At 33.8% G+C, this 20,636-nt stretch overlaps 1 protein-coding gene across 1 annotated transcript; it reads right to left on the minus strand.

Annotated features, from left to right (window-relative positions):
• Window positions 1-302: 302 nt before the first annotated feature.
• Window positions 303-19,011, minus strand: CCDC47 (Coiled-coil domain-containing protein 47). The gene is made up of 11 exons (XM_012937318.3): window positions 18,854-19,011; window positions 17,089-17,285; window positions 15,092-15,205; window positions 13,424-13,598; window positions 12,600-12,781; window positions 10,948-11,157; window positions 10,226-10,311; window positions 5,938-5,999; window positions 4,168-4,352; window positions 2,207-2,374; window positions 303-1,332 (listed from the first exon to the last, which is right to left on the minus strand). The coding sequence occupies exons 1-11, from the start codon at window positions 18,996-18,998 to the stop codon at window positions 1,267-1,269; spliced, it is 1,590 nt and encodes a 529-aa protein (XP_012792772.2). The 5' UTR covers window positions 18,999-19,011; the 3' UTR covers window positions 303-1,266.
• Between the last annotated feature and the right edge of the window lie 1,625 nt (window positions 19,012-20,636).

A 20,636-nucleotide genomic window follows, 5' to 3' on the forward strand; every position in this document is an offset into this window, starting at 1 on the left:
TATGGAAAGGATTGCCCAGGACAGGTTTGGATGGAGAATTCTGGTGAGCGGCCTATGCTATGCTTCTTCACGAGGAGTAACAGGCGTAAGTAAGTAAGTAAACCTTATCACACAGTGTGTCCCCAACAATGACCAGTCTATGTTATTGTTAAAATGATAAATACACTGATCACATCTAACTGATGTTAGAATTGGTTGGGTAAAGAAAATATACTTTTTGAAAACGATAAAACAAATTAGAAACCAACTAATCAAACAAGAATATAATATGAGAAGAAAATTGGTAATGAACTCGGTAGGTACAAAATATGTGAATTTATTTATTATCATACTAAAAAGTATTACCACTACTATGAATACTACTATCAATTCGAAAAAATAACACATATACATATGTATATGAAAAATGTAGAGAACCCAGTACGACACGATATCGATAAGTAGATGCACACAAATTGAATAGATTGTGTAGGAATGAAGAGAATAAGACAATTGACTACTAAATTACACCTCTTTGTACAGCACAAAATACACCATGTATCTAAATAATATGTATATATGTACACAGAAGTTGATTAAATACTGAGAATTAATAAAGAAAAATGGACAAAAGATGTAGTAAAGATAATCACAGTAAATAGTATATATATATATATATATATATATATATATATATATATATATATATCTTGCGCTTAAAGCACAAGGATAGGATAGAGTGAAAAAAAATAATATAAAGAATATAGGAGGATAGTTATTATTTGTACGCACCAATGAACTTTATACTTCATAGTCAATATCAAACACACGAACGTACCAATTTATGGTACAGAAGAGGAAATCATGCAAACTATTACAAAAGAATACTGTAATTATTATAATCTTTTTTTTAAATTTCTGTGTAGAGGAAACATATATATTTGGTATGTGTGTATATGTGCGTGATGAGGTGACTATTATCTAACAAAAAAAACGAATGAGATGAATTTTTTAGAACAGAAGGATAAAAAGACAATGGTGGTGGTGGGTTTTGTTGATAAATGGAAGAAACACTAAAATATAATAAAAAAAACAACAACGACTAGCCGGACAAAATTTTTGAGTTGGGTTACATATTAGGTTGATTTGGGTGTGGTGTTTGTATTGATATCGATTAATAGTACCATCCAAATTTCGAGCTGCTTTTTTCTTTCTAAACATTATTCACTTATCTAGCATGATGATATTATCTTTCGTAAACGTCGGCAACTAATACTACTATTGCTATTATTTCATTTTGAGCATTTTCATTTTTGGCATTTTCTTTGATTTTTCTTTACGTTGTTCTTTCTCCTTGAAATAGATAAAACACGAACATAAACAATACGGAAAATTTTTGATGCGAAAAGATTTTTAGGACAGTAGTAGACACAATAATATGGAGTTTACTTACCGTAATGTTACAGAATAGGGGAAACTTAAATTACTTTTTATAAAATGAGATTAACTGAACACATTGAACATACACGTGCACAACTTTGTACTGATAACTAAATGATCTATACAATAAATACGCGAATTGTAATTGACCAACCATTATCTTTCTGTTCTCCAAAAAAGGGAAGCAGTAATATGAAGGTGAAGACGTGATGTGAAATGATGAGAGGGATGAAGAGTTTGACTTTTGCAAACTTCCAGGGATATTTTGTCCAGTGGACATAGAAATTAGATAAGCATGAGGAGTATTTTGAAAGGGATAAAAGACCAATATACCTTAGAACTGGTAAACCTTTTGTGACTTCAATCTGCCTATTAATTGAATTGATTGTATAACTGTGAATCATGCTAATTTTTTACAGATTGCAAGTAGATTGCTTTGGAATGAAATACCACGATTAAAATGTCTTTAAATATTATCAAACGGTACTTGAACAAAAATAAGTATGGTACATTTTTACAAAACAACATCAAGATATCCATAAGAAAGGGAGTATGATTATAATAGTTTATCGAATGTTGAACAACCTTAATCATCAAACAAACGGGAACTTGCAATAAATAATTAGGTACTTAGATTACAATTCAAATATCACTCAAATTTATTATGTTTACCGTTAAACATCAGAACGCTAAATACTACGAAATAGTTATGCAGAATACATGTTAAATATAAGTGATATTGAAATCTATTCATAATACAAACACAGACAAGCTATTATAAACTTACCTCAAGCTTTCGAGCTTTCTCAGGATCATCCTCAGCCATTATGCGCTCCTTAGCAGCTCGTAGGCGTTCACCACGACGATTTTGAGCTGCTTCCTGTCGTTGACTGTGCATTAACTTAAGATGTGAATCATGTGCACGTTGCCTATTTCGTTCAGATTTAGCCTTGCCCTAGATTAAACGTAAATTTATTATTTATATGATGTGCAATACGTCAAAGAGGCATTCTTGAAAATATTGACCAGTCGTTTGGACAACAAACTTCTCCACTTTAGGAATTTTGCAATGTTAGATTCAGAGCCATTCCTAGGAATTCTGACTCACAAAACTTAGATAACTCCAAATTAAATTAAGCCGATCAAGTGGAAAGAACCCCTTTTCAATCATTGTACTACGACCCGTCAAGTTTGACACATCAAGTTGTAAACATACATCTATGGTGAGCAAACACCTACATACAATCAACTACCTACGAAGAGATTGAAGTGGTGGCTTAGTGGTTAGGGTGATTGACTTGGCCACTGCACATCACAGGTTCAAGACCAGCCCCACTTAATTCAGTTTGAGCAACCAAGAAGTACACCATTAGAATTCTCACTGATAGTATGGCCTATACTCAAGTATTTAACGGATGAAGCAGGTCGATACTCTGAAATCTTTCAAAGTAACTAATATACAACAAAGGCTTCAGTTTTCTAACGTTTGCCGAAGCTATCGCTACCAGGTGTGTATTTGAAACGAAACCGTTGTTAATCTCTCTCTGTGTCCATAAACATAACATCGTTACATCATGAAGGTTTTTATTTTGACTCTCTTTCAGACCAGTAATTTTATTTTAACTAACTGAGCTGTACTTATTTTATCCTTACTTATTAATAGTGTTCGTCCATTACGTGATCACCATTTATTTCTAGCTCTCTAATATTTTTGTTGCTGTCGATGTTATAGAATGTTCTTCTACATGAAATATTTGCAATATTTTATTTGATCTCGTTGCTATACAACATTGATGTGTTCAAAATAACTTCCAACTAAACTCAGTTCTGTAATTCCAACCATTTTTTTATAATAATGATTTTGAAATATTACAGGGTGTAATCAGTTGACGAAGACCTAACGAAATATCACCAAATTAATGTTACTCTGCTCAAATCACTTCTTGATCGTTCAAAGATCGCTTTATTTCTGAGCACCATATCATAGACCGAAAAGAGCACGTGGAAGAAACGAAACTATCTAAGCGAATTAAATTACATATACAATCTGATTGAAGGACTTTCATATTCACTTCCAAATCACTGATCCTTTCGAAGTGCATTGTTGGATGGAGTAGATCAGAAGAATACTAGGAATGGTAAGATCGTGACATGAGATTCATTCATGAAGTCACGGAGTTGTGTTGTCAGATTTAAACTACCTGGCTGGAATGTATGAAACAACTGTGACTAGTGGTTGAAAACGTAAATTGATATTGTTTTAAATCAGCTGAAATAGAGCAGATGCATTTACTTATTATCTTCTTCTAGATATTGAACTTTAACACTCCTTTACATATACACATGCCTTTCATTCCTTCCCTTTGAACCATGTTCTCGACGTTTATTTTTATTTATTGCTATTGATATGATGATTGTTTCGAATGCATTGTGATTCATATTGTTACCTTTATCTCTTAATTGCATAATGACAACTTAAGCTAACGAATATTTGTGCCAAACTCTAAGTTGATAATGACTAACGGACTGTACAAGACTGTATATTTCAGAGTTGATGAAACGAATCAATGAACGTCAAATTTGACAATGTACGACTTCAATTAACTAGACCTACTAGTCTTTCCCAAAAATATTCATATTTATGCAATTTAATTTGAAGAATAACATTATCTATAACAGTTATACATAAAGTTACTGGAAACCGATGTAACCAAATTATTCGTAATAACAAAAAAGTAACAATTATACCTCTTTACTAAGACGAAATCGCCGAACTTTTTCAATCACATAAAAAATAAAATGGAATAAGGCAGTAGCCGATTCGATTGGTTGCTGGTGGTGTTGATTATGAATATTAAGATTACCATTACCATTATTATTTGATGATGTAAATGATGTTGAGAAAGATTTTGACTTCGTTGTTGTTGGAACATCTGCATTTATTTTAAAAAGGAAAATTATCAAAATAGACTGAATAATTTATCGCATACAACAAATGTATTCAGAGAGAATACATCTATAATGTTATTGTGAAAACGATCATTAAAACGGTGATAATAACTAATAGTGATTGGAATTAACTGATTACATAACACCCTTAGTCATATCTTAGTTCATATGTACACAATTAAGAAAAGTGATGTGATAGACTAGAATTACAACTTAATCTGCTGGAGAATGAGACCTATTAAACTGATATTGACCGATAGGTTACGACATTAAATCGTGTTTATTTCTCTGTTAATATTTAACACATAAGCATATTATTTTATTTAAAAAAAAAGCCTATTCTATTAAGCATCTGTTTTCTTTTCGGATAGTCGTTCGGTTGGGGGGATTTACGTCAACAATTTAATCTTGTGAGTAGCCATTACTCAGCAAATACTTCGTACTAATCCATATCTTCTACTGATCGGCATTCTGCCCATTTATTTTAACAGTGGAAATCTTGTTTACTCTTACATCAAATAATACATAGAATGACAGTTATGTTAACTATAAAACACCTTTTTTTTATAACATAGTGCATACAATTCTATCCAACCATAATAAAACTAACATTCAAATTTCATTAAAGGATAATTATATTTGGATTTATCTAATCTAAAATAACCCTGTGACCTAACATTACTAGTACTAGTATGGCTAGACTCCATAGTTTTTAGACAGTGATGTTTGCGATAACACTTCGAAACAGGGATATAACAACTTCCTTAACTCCTAGCTCCGGCTACTTCCAAAAGATAATTCTTGTGAGAAGAAACAAAAAAAATACTGATTCACGTTTAACTTCATTCAATTTTGTACTGATTATATTGCATGATCATTAGTTAAAAAATTCGTGAAAACTAAATAAACGTCGCATGAAACTACTGGGGATTTAACATTCCCAAAACAAAGTAGTTAAGCTAGCATAAACTGGGAACTTGAAATCAATAAACCTTACAATCAATATTGTCACGTTTCGTAAGAGTATTAAAGATTAATATTATCCCGTTGTTGATATTCAGGAGTGAATTCTTATCAGTTATTGTAGGTAATATGGCATCATGAGCGAGTTGCCTCAATAGAAAATTTTTATAGCAAGCTTCAAAATGATATATGGATTTTGATTAGAAGTGAGAACTTTACAGCTGGATGCACATAAATCCAGATTCGTATACATTTTAAAATGTTATTACATTCTTGAAATGATGGAGTTGTAACTCAGCAGTAAAACCTTAGTGTATATGCATTATAACAACTTGGTGGATGAAGTAATGTCCTAAATAATAAGTCATATAACAACAGTTTGTTTGAGGGACCTTAGTCAGACAACCACTAAAAATCATGGAATATTAGATGGTTGTTTCATCCTAGTATGGGACTCCTCAGCAAAGCAAATTCACAACCTCACCGGGGATTAAATTCAGATAATGCGTGAAGCTTTCAAACAAATTAGGAGGTTTAATAATTATCAGAACTTACTGACATAAAAACACAAGGTAAAGTTTGATGAAAGGTATATAGGAAACTTACATCTGAAAGCAAAAATAAGCGCTTTCTGTGTAACTGGAGGTTTTGTCGGAGTATTTGTATCTCTGTAAGGTAAGACAAACATTATAACTCACATTAATGTGTTTTGGATTCATTCAGACTATAAAAAACTTTAATAGTTATTTGTGGACATTCATTTAGGTTGAAAGCTGTTCATGTCATGATCAACCGAATGACAATAGGAAACAGGCGAAAGGTTTTGCTTTCTCTGAAATGAACACTCCAAGATGCCACACATGGATTGAACTCAGGAATTTTGGGTTACACAGTATGCACATTAAAACTAATAGGCTAATGGATCAGCGGTCGACGATTAACATTTTAAATTTCAATGACTTAGGGGTTTATTGCGATCATCATTACAAACCATCTGAGGTACCTATCTCTCTATTCGATCTTGGTGAACAGCAGAAAATGCTACCTAAGGACGAAAAACTTTAATGTCCCCTACTTTCTGATTATTCCACAACTAATACCTATTCGTGATGAGAGATATCTAAACAAATTATGCATATCATACTTTCTTTGTCTCTGAATGCCCTGATACGGACGAAGGTGGCGAGAATCCGTTCTCCCTCTCGAAATGCTTTTACATACCCGCGCGTACACAGCCACTGCCACGGAGGTACTGCTCATTGCCTTCTCGTAGCAGGGTGTTGATTACGGAATCGAGAGGACGAAAAGCGAATATCGGGCGCTTTAACCGGGTTGATGGACACAGAGGGTTCACCTAGGGGGGGTTAGAAAACCCTGATTCCAAATCAATGGTGCACATAGGCTTCAGGATCTAGAAGGAACAAATAGTGTATGAACCTATTGTTGTTTACCGACTACCATGGGACTGAACCTTCTAACGTTGTTCCACTGACTTATGGTTTAGACCTGTAAGTCAACGACTCTGGTAGTGGCCCCCTAAGAAAAACACATGTTTCAATTTGGGCACCCATGTTGTATCCCAGACCTCATACATCGAATGAAGTGTGGCGCATTTTTATTTGGTTCCCTCTTATACGAATGTTTATGTGCTTACATAAATAAGTAAATATTAAAAAAGAACCCACATGAATGGAGGTGCAAATATTTTCAAATACTATCCAGGGTTATCATCAAAACAACAACAAGAATCATTTCGAAAGATTCCCATATTGTAAATTTAGAACATATGTAAGCGAACAATATTGTTTTCGATTAGATCCTCATCAGATTTTACTCTAATATACAGCAATATTTATATGCATGTACGAAATTATTAAACTAATCAAGGTAGTTTATGAGTCAATGATAACAATGGAAAAGATTACATAATAAGTGAAAAGTACAAATTGGTAGTATGTAGAAAAACCTTCGTTTAAAATTTACCTGTATAAAGTGAACACACTAAATATACCATAATTCCGTGTTTATGCAAATAGGTTTTGAAATAGTAATAAATATTTTTAGAATTTTAATACAGAACTCAGAAAGCAAAGATGGATAGTGGCTGGCAGTGAAATCCAGGACGCGCGTTTCGTCCTGTTTGGGACTAGTCAGCCGGACATACCTGCATCTCAGTGTTGATGTTCACTCAGGGACTCGAACTCAGTACCGTTCGCTTCAAACGCCACCGCGTTATCCACTTAGCTACTGAGTCCTGATAGCCACTTGCTTGTGTGATGGGGTGAAGTTTAATTCACTTGGTATTGTTTTACTTGAATCTTCCCATTGATTGTAAATTAAGACAATATCGAGGCATACGCACAGTATGCACATATGCCAATAAGAGACTGATCAATTTCAGCCCTAAAACATCAATGGGAAGATTCAAGTAAAACAATACCAAGTGAATTAGAACTCAGAAAGTTTTATTAAGCACACAATATTCAGAGCCAATTACTACTACTATTTAATAATAATCCATGATGATAAAGTATTAAAATCAAACTTAGTTGTTTGAGTATCTTTTTAATTAAAACAACAAAAAAACAAAAACAAAATTGAAACTAGAATTGGCTCTATTGACCAGTATTTTCGTGATCTATGATGACAGTGTTGGTGAAAAATTACAAGTATATTAGCGAGAAAAGAGACGAAGGGGACGAGTATGCGTGAGGAGAAGAGATTCATGCATAACCAGAAGAACGGTGAACGTAACAATAATAATAATAATAATAAACATTTCTAAAGTTTATAAGTGTGGGTTACTTGAATAAAGAAATAAATTATTAGTCAGAAACATTCAAGAAAGTATATCATGATGGGAATCGATTAGTCCTCGATATTATAACATTTACGTCTTATTAAATGTACACTTTGATCAGCAGAAAATAGAAATTTGATGTTCTATCAACAAGAAAATAAGCATTGACACTTTCAAATGTCGAACACTGTGAACTTTTAATGAACTATAACGTCTGGATAAACGAAAATCGACTGATAAAAGATGAGCGCACAACTAATACGAATGTATGGGATGTTACAGCCACTGATTAAACTGATACATATCAACAGGGGGGGGGCGACTTTTCGAAAATTTCATGCAATTAGGTCCCTTTATGAATTTAAATAAAATCAGGACATATCACGTAAAACGATATATTTGATGAAGAAACCCCTTTCAAAGAGTTCAGTTCCAAGGTTATATAATCATACTTATGTGTATGTGATAAATTATAGGTCGGTAAATAATTAGATGTGTGTTAGAATTTCATTATCCAGTTTTAAATAAACAATCATGTGTTGAAGGAAAAGATCTATGAAACATGCGGAATTTACAATCCAATAAAGTGAAGAGTGTAACTATGAGCATCATTAAGTTGAAATAAAGATTTTAATGTTAATATAAAGCTGGTCAATTTGTTTTCCTCTTGGCCTCCCCCAAATGACAAATAAGTTTCTAAAACTAACCAACTCAGTACGCGTATTATTATTACAAAGATTATTTGTATCCAGACTTCTTGATTACCTATGACACATCTTAATTTTAACGTAAAAATGGTTCACACAGTTACACTTTTCACTCAGTTTGATTATAAATTTCTCATATTTCGTAAATTTCCTCCTTCAATGACTATTTGCTCATTTAGAATGATATTGTTGAGCTCCATGTAACAGCTAATTAGTTTCTAACAGACATGTAGTTACTCATCGACCTACAACCTCTCTCTCATATATATATATATATATATATATATATATATATATATATATATATATATATAGATATAGATATATAGATAGATAGATAGATAGATGGTGGCTAGCGGTGGAACCCAGGAAGCCCGTTTCGTACTATTGCGGACTCGTCAGTTAGGTGTACCTTGATTCCAGAGTTGATGTTTGTTCCGGAACTCGGACCTAGTACTGTTTGCTTTAAATACCATTACATGTTAACAAATATAAAATAACTGTCAAAACGTTGCTTCACAGTCAATCGCGAACTACGAGAAAAACATGTGAACATACTCAATTTGCATCAACGAAAACAATAACAATAAACATTCATTAACATGAGAATAAAAACAAAAATCTACTTGTTTCTTTCTTACATACAAAAATAAAAGAACGAAACAACAATTTTACGCGTGAGTAAGAATGAGTGTATGGTCTCTAACCAGACAATACAACAAAGAACATGTGTAAACAAGAAATAATACGCTATGAGATACTAGGCAACTTTATGAAATTATAAATAGGATGCTAAGGAATTCTAAAAACGTTTGGTACTAATTGGACGGTAACAAATAATAACATTATAAAAAATGTTAACAATATGGATTAATATGCCAGGAAATATATAGACGATTATGCGCGAATACGGACATAAATTCGACTGGGAAAACATTGGAATTCTGAATCGAAGGGATTCTAAGAAAGTCAGAGAATTCTTGGAAGTACGACATTCAGATTAATCAGTGATTGATAGGCACATTAAATTAGACCTGACTCCACTAGAAAAAAATCAATCTGGAGCATGTCCAATGGAATAGAAGGACCAACAAATGAAGAAAATGAAACCTACGAAAACAACTGATCACAAACAAAATGACCAGCAAAAACTTACTCAACATTTGTGAAATAACCAAGAAGCTCACTTCTATATGAAATAAACATTGATGTTATTCAAAACAACAATGAAAACTCCACAATCGAAATCATTTAGCCCAGAGAACTCATCAACATCAAAAGCATCCACTTGAGCTGAAACCTCTATCATACTTTAAATGGTCAACAGAGTAGAAGTCAAAAGGATAAATAAATAACAGAAATGCGAAATGGGATATCCAGAACTTACTCTTGGGGAGGTTTCGGTCCACTATACTGATCGGAGAAAAATAAATATTCGATTGATTCTTCAAAATCATTCAGAAATTTACAAACCTATAACGAACAATGAAAACAGTTTTTCATCACAATAAATAATTCATGAGTACTGAATCTACTGTGATCGACAAAAAAAGGTTTTATACAAAAGTATCATTATTACTCATGCACTTTGTATCATCAAACTTTATAGTATTTCTACTAGTTCCGAATAATAATATGACTGCATTCACCATTGATAGTGAACAAGTTCGGTTAGCTGAGTACTTAGTGTGTATGTGTGTTGGTTGAGTGTAAAAAGGATAGTAAAACAAAATAATCTACGCAAACTCTGTGACACCACAGCCAAATTAGTCTCCTTATAAACAGTCTGATGTACGATGCTGTGATATGAATAAGTGTCACTGAAAATACATCATTATCAGTAAAAGCGGAATTCTCATTACGACTCATTCTAATGATCAATATGAGGGCAAACACATTGATGTTGATAAAGAATGTACCCGAAATCGACAATAATTACAGTAGGCGTGAAAAAATCCCTCAGTAGCTATACATACAAGAGGGTTGATTTATAAATACAAAAAACAAGCTTCAAAGATGTTAATCAGATAGGAATATCTACATGATTACTATTTGTGAACTTAACACGAAGTGACAATTATTAACTGAGATAAAATAAGATCGACTTACAAGAGGATTGAAAATTGCCGGGATAACTTCTGGAATCTCATTTAAAAACATGAAAGATTCTGGCAGGTATGAATGCCGTTGTCCACGTTTGTCTGGACAATATACAGCTAAATCTTGATGATCTTTTGCTAATGCTTGAAGACGACGCTTACGACCAACCGCCATGACCCAACCATCCATTTCAGAATCGTCCATAATTACTTTCACTACCTGTGATAACAAAAATAATGAAAGTGTATCTCGGTAAACATATAACGAATGTATGTATTCGACTGAATCCTTTGTACACTGTATGAAGTTAAGCTCGTATCAATTTATGTCAAGTGATTTAGACGTTAAGCGTTCGCCCAAGACCGAATGTCTCGGGTTTAACTCTCGCGTACGGGGTCATGGATGTACACTGCCGAGTCTGATACTAGAGAGAAACGGACGTCCAGCGCTTCAAGGTTTTCAATGGAGGTCCAGCTTAGATGAGTACATAATTTTAATGAAATCCAACAATCTCCACAACCCCTTATTAAAATTTTAGCCTTTGATATAATTGCTGTGAACTGGATAACTACACTGCTGGGCAATATCTCTGTTACTAATCACAACTTGAGATACAGAATGACTCTTCTAATTACAAACAATTCAACGGTGTACAGTTAGATAACTGTACATGTCTACTTACAATAAGGAACTTAAGTCAAATAACATCCAAGAGTCAGTACATACCTACTTCAAAGACAACAATGAATCATAATTTTAGCAATAATAGATTGCACATTAATATCCATTAGAATACAAGTTTCAAGGTGTGGTCTCAATCACCAGTTGTGTTTATATTAAACATTTGTTGTAATACGATTTTTTGTTAACCTGATGTTATGGAGTTAAGCATCGGAAAAACAAAGAAACAATCGACTGTTCGTTTGATAATTTAGTAGTGTGGACAATAGGATTTGCTTGGTCAATAAATATAATATGTACGAAATCCCTGGATGTAATTATGATAATCTGTAAACTCAGTTTATAATTAAATAAAGTTAGTGTTAAATGCTTCGAATCCACTCCTTCCAACGGTCTTACATGAATTTCATTGCACGTAACTGTCATGATTATTCGCATTTGAATTTGATGGATTCGGCTGAAACATTTTATACAAAGTTTAAGATTTTTGTTCTGACTATGAACATCTGTTGAGAATGACAAACATAGACTAGTATCAAGGGTTATAACGGTGATAAACCACAAACAATGGTGTAAGAACATATACAGTCGTCAGCTTTAATAATTACCACAAAAGTGTACAGTTCTGAACTGCTTTTTAATACTTTTACGAAGGTATAGAAAGGTAGAAAGTCTACTTTCTTACCAACAAGTTGAAAATTAGTGACATTTTGACCTCTAGGATATGACCTCTAGATATGATAGATCAAGCAGAGGATTTATTGTCGAAATATCAATCTGATTTAATTCTAGGTAGCATGCACCAAATGTAGTGCAGATTTCAGTGTTTTAACATTATAAATGAAGTTTAGCAGACCATTTTTAACTTAGCATAACTCACCACTCAGTGGAGAGGACTTTAGATCTGAGACCTACTGCTTAAAAACCAATAAACCTAACAGTTAATCAACCGTTAGAAAAACAAAATAACAAAAACTTACAATGCTATCATGAACCGGTCTTATCCAGTTGGCAATTGCGAAGAATAAACATTGACGCTTGACTAAACGCAATTCAATTAGCATCGCATCACAATGTACACTTCCGGTGCACCAAAGAGAATATAGATGTTCTGACTCCTTCATTAACGTCCCAGTTCCAGGTTCAGCTAGACCATCGTCACCTAGATAGTGAAGTTCAAGCATATAAATATCTGATTGAGAAAATTTAAATTTAAAAAAATGAACGTATAATCCATAGGAGCAGCAATAAATTAATAAATTATGCTTTAATTATCCCAAGGTCCCAACTTTTGTTCCAAAAAAGGTCATGAGTGCAAAATGCTGAAGGAAGAATCTCATGTAAGAAGAAAGTAATTACCCATTGCTCTTTGGTTTTTTAATGGTATCCTACATTATGTTAATCCGTAATTAAAATCAACAACAAATAATACATAAAATAAGGATTCATACTGTACTACTATCAAATAACCTACAAATCACTAGCCTTAACAATATTAATTCATGCAAAAATGATGAATTACAAACTATGCAGTTAAATTCTTGAAAAAAGACCTACAAACAATAGTTTTATCTCAAGAATTTTATTTATTTATGTATTTCACTGATGTAAATTTAGCCACCGATAGCAAAATAAATTTAGCCTAGTGTGTATAATACAAAGAATTTAACACGTCACACCTGTTCGCCCATATTTCAGAGGTAAACTGCTTAATATAGATGATTTTTGTAAGGAAAATTAGTGCATAACCACCAACATTTAATGACTAACAAACTCTGGTTATTTCATTGAATTAAAAACTTACCAACTACGGCAAAATTAGTTTCTAATAATGGCTGATGGGCAGAAAACCAAGTGTTTGCCAACTGTGCATTTTTGGAACGTCCGATTACAAAATTCAACGTATATATCATTAAGGCTAGTACAAAAAGCATTTCCAAATGAAAATTGTCCCATGAACGAGTAAGATGATGTGGGACCTAGAAATATATGAAGTATGAAGATGTATGAAAAGTACTTTTAATACTGAATTAAAACAAATGTATGTATGTATGTATGTATGTATGTATGTATGTATGTATGTATGTATGTATGTATGTATGTATGTATGTATGTATGTATGTATGTATGTATGTATGTATGTATGTATGTATGTATGTATGTATGTATGTATGTATGTATGTATGTATGTATGTATGTATGTATGTATGTATGTATGTATGTATGTATGTATGTATGTATGTATGTATGTATGTATGTATGTATGTATGTATGTATGTATGTATGTATGTATGTATGTATGTATGTATGTATGTATGTATGTATGTATGTATGTATGTATGTATGTATGTATGTATGTATGTATGTATGTATGTATGTATGTATGTATGTATGTATGTATGTATGTATGTATGTATGTATGTATGTATGTATGTATGTATGTATGTATGTATGTATGTATGTATGTATGTATGTATGTATGTATGTATGTATGTATGTATGTATGTATGTATGTATGTATGTATGTATGTATGTATGTATGTATGTATGTATGTATGTATGTATGTATGATACATATGTTAACATAATAAATACGTGAAGTGGGGTTACAAAAATTCATTTGACAAAATCTAACGTACAACAGTTTAATATCTCTCAAAACCTTCTCCAGTTGTCTCAATACACTTATCACAACTCCTTTTTCACTACTCAAAATATCCTTGGAGGTAAATACAAGTTAAGCTTTTCAGATATTCTTTTGTTTCACGTTTTGCTTTCCAGTTAATCAAAGATCATCCCGACGGTAAAAGAAGGCATTAGGAAGTTAGTTAATAAATAATTTAAAGTGGATCAGTTAGCAAGGGTATCATAAATTTTTAAGCGACATAAACTCAAAGTATACTGTCTCACAGTATTTATAAGACAACCGAAGTTCATACGCATTTATAACAGGCAGTTTTGTAAGTGACAGTAAATATCTGTACACGTAACATTCAGAAGGATTTTAGACAATTGTTTTTATTTGACAAGCATGATCATGCCAATAATTTACAAACATTTGACCCGATTTAACAAGATAGTATAAAAATGAAATTGTGAGAAACAGAAAATCCGCTTTTAAATAAAACTTGGAGAGTGAAAAATATACCACGACTAAAAACCATGCTATACCATTGCGTACCAATCAACAAAATCCTACTCTTTAGACTGAGATGTAGAACAGTGAAAATAAAATGGATACTTAAGACTGAGGTGGATGAAACAAAACGTGCACTGACAAGGTGATCATGTAACATTTACGACAAACTACGTGAACATATTCGGTGTTTTATGAATATCCGAAACAGAGAACACAGGTGAACCTAACAGAAAAGTGTATTGGTTGAGGTTAGCAAAACTGACAATATAGAAAGCGAAAATCAGCAAATTAAAAGTAAAATTATTAAGACAAATGATTAAGAATATAAAATACCTTTGCAATTATCAGATTTCGTTTACCATTTTTTGTTTTATCGGTATTTAGAATTGGTTGATTGGGTGACAAACCCTCAAACTCTTCATCATCGTCAAGTCTCATGTCTTCTGACTTAAATACAAATAAAACCATTATTGATAGTTCTTATTGAGAACAAAATACAAGTAAGCAAATGATAAATTTAAAGAATATATATTACATAGAAATACTACGTTAAACTTGAATCTTCTTTTAGATAGTATTTAAGATTGGAGTCAGTATTTACAGTATCGAGAAATGCAAAATCATTCAGATATGCACGCTTTATTATTCTCGCGTTAGAGCCCAGGATTTAGTGAGAACCATAGACTAGACGATACGTGAATTCTAGGAGTCATATATGTTACTTCAGTTTTTAAGGCTGTTTGCAGAACAAGATAAAAAGTCACATGAATGGTAACTTAAGTTTTGGCATCACAAGTAAATAATAGAGCTAAACATATCAAACCAAGTACATAATTTATTTATTTGAACACAAACATTGGTAAAAGGAGGCATCAAATAAATATGCGCCACACATATCTCATTTGATATGTGTGAGGGCTGTGATACTACCCGGGTGCCCAGACCGAAGCAGGTGGTTTTCATAGGGGGCCACAACCAGAGCCTTCGACCTGAAGGTCTGATCCACAAGGCAGTGGAGCAACGTAAGGAGATGCAGTCCCATGGTAGCCGTGACAAGTAATTGGTTCATACACCATTTGTTCCTTCAAGATACTGGAGCCCATGTGCACTACTCGTTTGAAATCAGGGTTTTTCAACTCCCCTGGGTGGATATATCCACCAACCCAGTTAGAGCGCCTGACATTCGCTTTTCGTCCTCTCGATTCCGTAATCAACACCCCGTTACGAGAAGGCAGTGAGTAGGACTTCCCTAGCAGTGGTTGTATGCATGTGGCTATATGAGAGCGCTGCGAAAGGCAGAGATGACTCTCCCCACTCTCGGCCGTACCAGGGCATTTGGGGGCAAGTACAGAATATAACCTTGTCGCTTAAGTTAAATACTTGACTGTCAGTCATATTGGGATGAGTATTGTGGTTTGAAAATGGGAAATCTATCCTGAATAAACTTCAAGAAAAAACAATGCAACTCAATAATATCATAGGTTTGTTTACCAGGTTTAGGCTACATTTGCATAATAATAATTATTATTTATTTAAACACATAAACTTAAATACAAAAAGGCACCAAAGAGATATGCGCCACATAGATAATTCAACTTGTGTGAAGGCTAGGATACTGCCTGGGTGCCCAAACCGAAGCAGGTGGTTGTACGCACGTGGCCGTGTGAGAGTATTTAGAGAGGGAGAGTTGACTCTCCCCGCTTTCGACCGTACCAGGGCATTTAGGGACGCACTTGTATAAGGTCGCGTATAGTACCGTCATCTATGCTGACATAAAACTAGACTGGAACACATGATTTAATGCCTGTGAATTGAGTGCTTAAACTACTATCACAGAGTCAGTACCTACTTTAACCTCAGCCCCATTTTGTTGCACAAATGGGAACACAATGAGGTTGAATTTATAAATTTCCAAGAGGGCAAAAAGAATTGTGTAATATCTTACGTTGACATCTCTAATAAGGGAAAAATATGATAGATGTTTAAATTTGTTCCCAAAACACATGGAATCAACTCAAAACTTTATAATCAGTAGTCAGTAAAATGGTGTTTCAACCGCTAAGCCACAACTCCACATATCTATTACTCATTTCCAATGAGAAGTTATTACATTATTCCTAGTACCCTAAAATTTGTGATAACGGCTAGAACCAGTAAACTAAATAATGGAAATATTGAATGACACTCATTTCAGTGACTAGCTATGTCAAACGTGACAAAATGAATGCAAATTAAATGGTTGTGCAAGTTTAAGGTAAGGACCATAAAAAAATGTTATTTTACATTCGGTTTCAGTGAAATGTTGCCCATTTTACATTTACTAGGCATACCTCTTCCTCTAATTCGCTATCCTCTACGGTTGCTCCATCAGTTGGTGATTTAGTTGTGTGAAAGACTGCTTCGCCATCACGATCGATCTCAGTGTTTAGAGAGAAACCATTTTCTGAAATATTTTTATCGACACTCTCAGCTTTGTGATGACGGGCTGATTGGACAGGAACAGATTCTGTGATATCAGTAGTAAAAGCTACAATGTTAAGGAAATTAGGACATTAATAGAAAATAACGACAATAACCTCATTATTTTGCATGAATCTTAGAAAACCAATGTACGCTATCAATCCAGTTGAGTATTTTCATATTTTTCGTTTGTAGTTTATGAAGTCCAGTGATAATGTTCATAAACCCTCAATTTCCCGGTACAAAAACAACGAAGATTTACGTAGAGACAAGTTGAGCCACTATTAATAATTAGGTGACGCAGTAACCACTAAATCGAAATCCATTTCTTTTACTACAAACTTGAGAATTGTTTAGTTTATATAATATTTGCTTGTCTGTACTATTTAAGGTAACTACACAATAATACAAGCTACGAAAATAATTTACACTAACCTAGGTAAAGTCAAATAAATTTATCTTATGAATGATTACAATCAACTTAATCATGAAATAGTTCGAGTACAATACCCTTTATTAATTCCACAGCCCGACATTATTTTTAATTAATCGGCGATTTTTTCTCGTCAGATTAAGCATAGACATCTTCAAGAAAAACTGAAATGAACACTTCAGATCCGGATGAAACAGCTCTCTAAAAGTTTCCGATGCACCCGGTCTACTGAGAACGATTCTGAGTCATGTCTAAACACTGATTACGATAATTACTCAAACCCAAATCAGGTAATCAAAACCGGCGAACATGGCGCAGTGTAACTGCCAATAAATTTATAGATGGATGCCACGTTTAGGTTGTCATTCCTTTGGCAATATGACAAGTAGGCTAGCAGAGGTATTCTAAAACAATAAACAAAATACTTTACCAATTAAAGCCAACATTTTTCTTGCAATTTCGATTTACTGTCTAGTGCTTGTGACTCATCACTAACAGCTTGAAAACATGGCTAATAAGATAGTGTTGAATGAGGGAATTTCAATGTGTGGAGTCCGTTAAGTTGGTGGGGATCCTCTTGAGTCAGTTCTCTACAAGAAACCAGAGCTTTTTACTTGCCTGCAACAAATAAAACTTTTGGAACTGTTATTTTGAGGAATGTGATGGGTTGTATAATCCAGTTAATATATAATCATTACTCAGGCAGTTGCCAGTAAAGTTTACTTATAAATTATCTCTCTAGATTAAAACTGGAGTATCTGCTTTTCGTCCGAAAATGTGTGAGAGGAGTCACCCCACAAAGACATACAAAACGTTTGGCATAACAAAGAACTGGTGGATATTAAGTGGATGTAGAAATTTCCATATTGTACAAGGTATAACAATGAACGTTAGCTACCATAAAACTCGGTTATTTGTTAAAGCGTCGCCGTCTTACATCATTCCAGTGGCTTAAAATAAGAAAATTGAAGGCAGGTATGTATGATCGAAATCGATTACTTTTGACTTTAATGGCAATATGACCGTCAAACATTTTTCATGTAACAAAATACTTTTGTCATCTGTATGGTCAAGAATTGTCAACGGACTAAAAACAAACGGTAGCCAAAATTCCAGTCACAAAACGAATTATCATAGACTACTTGCAAACCAGTTCAATGACGATTGTTATTGAACTGGTTTGCTAGTCATCGAGCACTTACAATCGTCAGGATCCTCAAACTCTGCAAAATCATCATCTAAGTTAGCACCACAGACGGTGTTCAAATCACATAGAAAAGCCACAGCAATGAGCCATAAGCAATACAATGGGACATCCAACTGTGAACGAAGAAAGGCTAAAATCATACTAAACCAAAGGTGACGTCGCAAAATTAACTTGACCGCCCCCGATGTTTCCAATGCTTTGTTTATGAGGCGAGGTTACCTGATTGATTTCTCCCAGCTCACGACTTAAAATCGAGCTAGTAAAAGTAGTTTCATTATCTCAGTAACATCTGACGCAGTGAGTTTATTCATTCGGCTGCTACAATCAGTTTTCAGAAATAAGAATAGTAAACTGGATGACCTGTGTTAATCCGTTTCAGTTTCAGTTTATCCAAAGTATTTTTGGTAATGATTACTATGCGATTGACTGCAAGCTGAATACGAATTCCAAGTATACCATGTCCATTTGTAATCATCTAGTTTTACCTGCCTTAAATCTCACCATATTTAGAGATTCTTAGTAAATACGTTATTTCGAATACTTCTGATCATCATAACATCCCATATCAAAAACTAGAACAGCATGTTCTCACCTGTCCATAAACGTTTTACACTGGAGATTCACCTTCTCCCTAAACTTTTTCACTGATGGAATGAACATCACTTGTTCGTGTAGAGCGTGCTAGCCAGTGACCACTCAATCCGAAAGACGGAATCCCACCATGAGTTTATACGCTCATGCCTTTTAAAACTTCTCGCTGTGGGCTCCACGGTGAAAATGAAAGATTTTTTAACACTCATATCACCACTAAAGGTACGGAATTCCAGTGCAGAGTCACCTCGTGTCTTACAGTGTAACAGGAGAAAAGGTCTAGGTATTTTCACTTCATGACTCTCACATTTCAATCCAAATCACCTCGATCTACTAACTACAATCTCAACAGCTTGCATGGATGAGATACTTTTTCTAACCACTACGTTTAATGAGCGGAACGGATAAGGGGATCGGATATACCATAACACAGAATGGAGGGGATTAAGTGAACACCGCATTGACTTGTCACCTTTGTTCAGGCAGTATCTCAGCCATCCCAGCTAATAACCATTAGTTTCATGGAATGTTGTGGCTTTCAGTGAACATACATGTGTTATATTCATGTCCTTGAGTTTCGACGCTTATACGCCTAGTATGTACTTTTGATTATGTTTGTCACTCATTATTTTATTTATCATTATTGGTTTATTTTCCTGCCTCTTTATCGCAATATATGTAGTCTAGTTCAATTCATAGTCACGATTGCAACGAGTTGTGAGAGGGGTTGGACACGTTCACCTTCCCCCGCTTCGCTTTGATCTACTTACATTTCATCCGAATGTCTAAGTAAACTATTACATGAAACGAGCCAATCAAACTTCATTCGCATTTAGCCTTCTATTACCGTCGTCGGACCTACGGAGTTAGCCTGGGTGTATTAAACATAATTAAAGATTTGTATTCATGGTTTATCAGCTCGTCCGAGTAGAAGTCAAATCAACAAAATATTAAACGGGAAAGATTTAATTCTCGCACACTATCTTCTGTATGAGTAAATTTTATAGTTTACAGACATTTACAAAGAAAGTGCTAGAAAGTGTTTTTGTGCATGCCCCTTCCTGTTCTACCTTTGTGCGATACCTCCTCCTTTAAAGACTGGAAAAACTAGTTGATAATCCGCGAGGAAGAAGAGAACCAAATGCAGTATGATCCATCATGAAATCCGTTAAAACCGTTTCAAAATA

This window comes from Schistosoma haematobium, chromosome 7, assembly GCF_000699445.3.
Source record: "Schistosoma haematobium chromosome 7, whole genome shotgun sequence".
NCBI lineage: Eukaryota > Metazoa > Platyhelminthes > Trematoda > Strigeidida > Schistosomatidae > Schistosoma > Schistosoma haematobium.

What these genes read in the sequence shown, in the direction of transcription:
- CCDC47 (XM_012937318.3), bottom strand. Translation starts at nt 18,998, where the DNA reads ATGATTTTAGCCTTTCTTCGTTCACAGTTGGATGTCCCATTGTATTGC. An exon ending in ATAGCGAATTAGAGGAAGAG is followed by an intron (nt 15,206 to 17,088) that starts GTATGCCTAGTA and finishes TTTGTATTTAAG; the next exon opens with TCAGAAGACATGAGACTTGA. An exon ending in AACTAATTTTGCCGTAGTTG is followed by an intron (nt 12,782 to 13,423) that starts GTAAGTTTTTAA and finishes TTCACTATCTAG; the next exon opens with GTGACGATGGTCTAGCTGAA.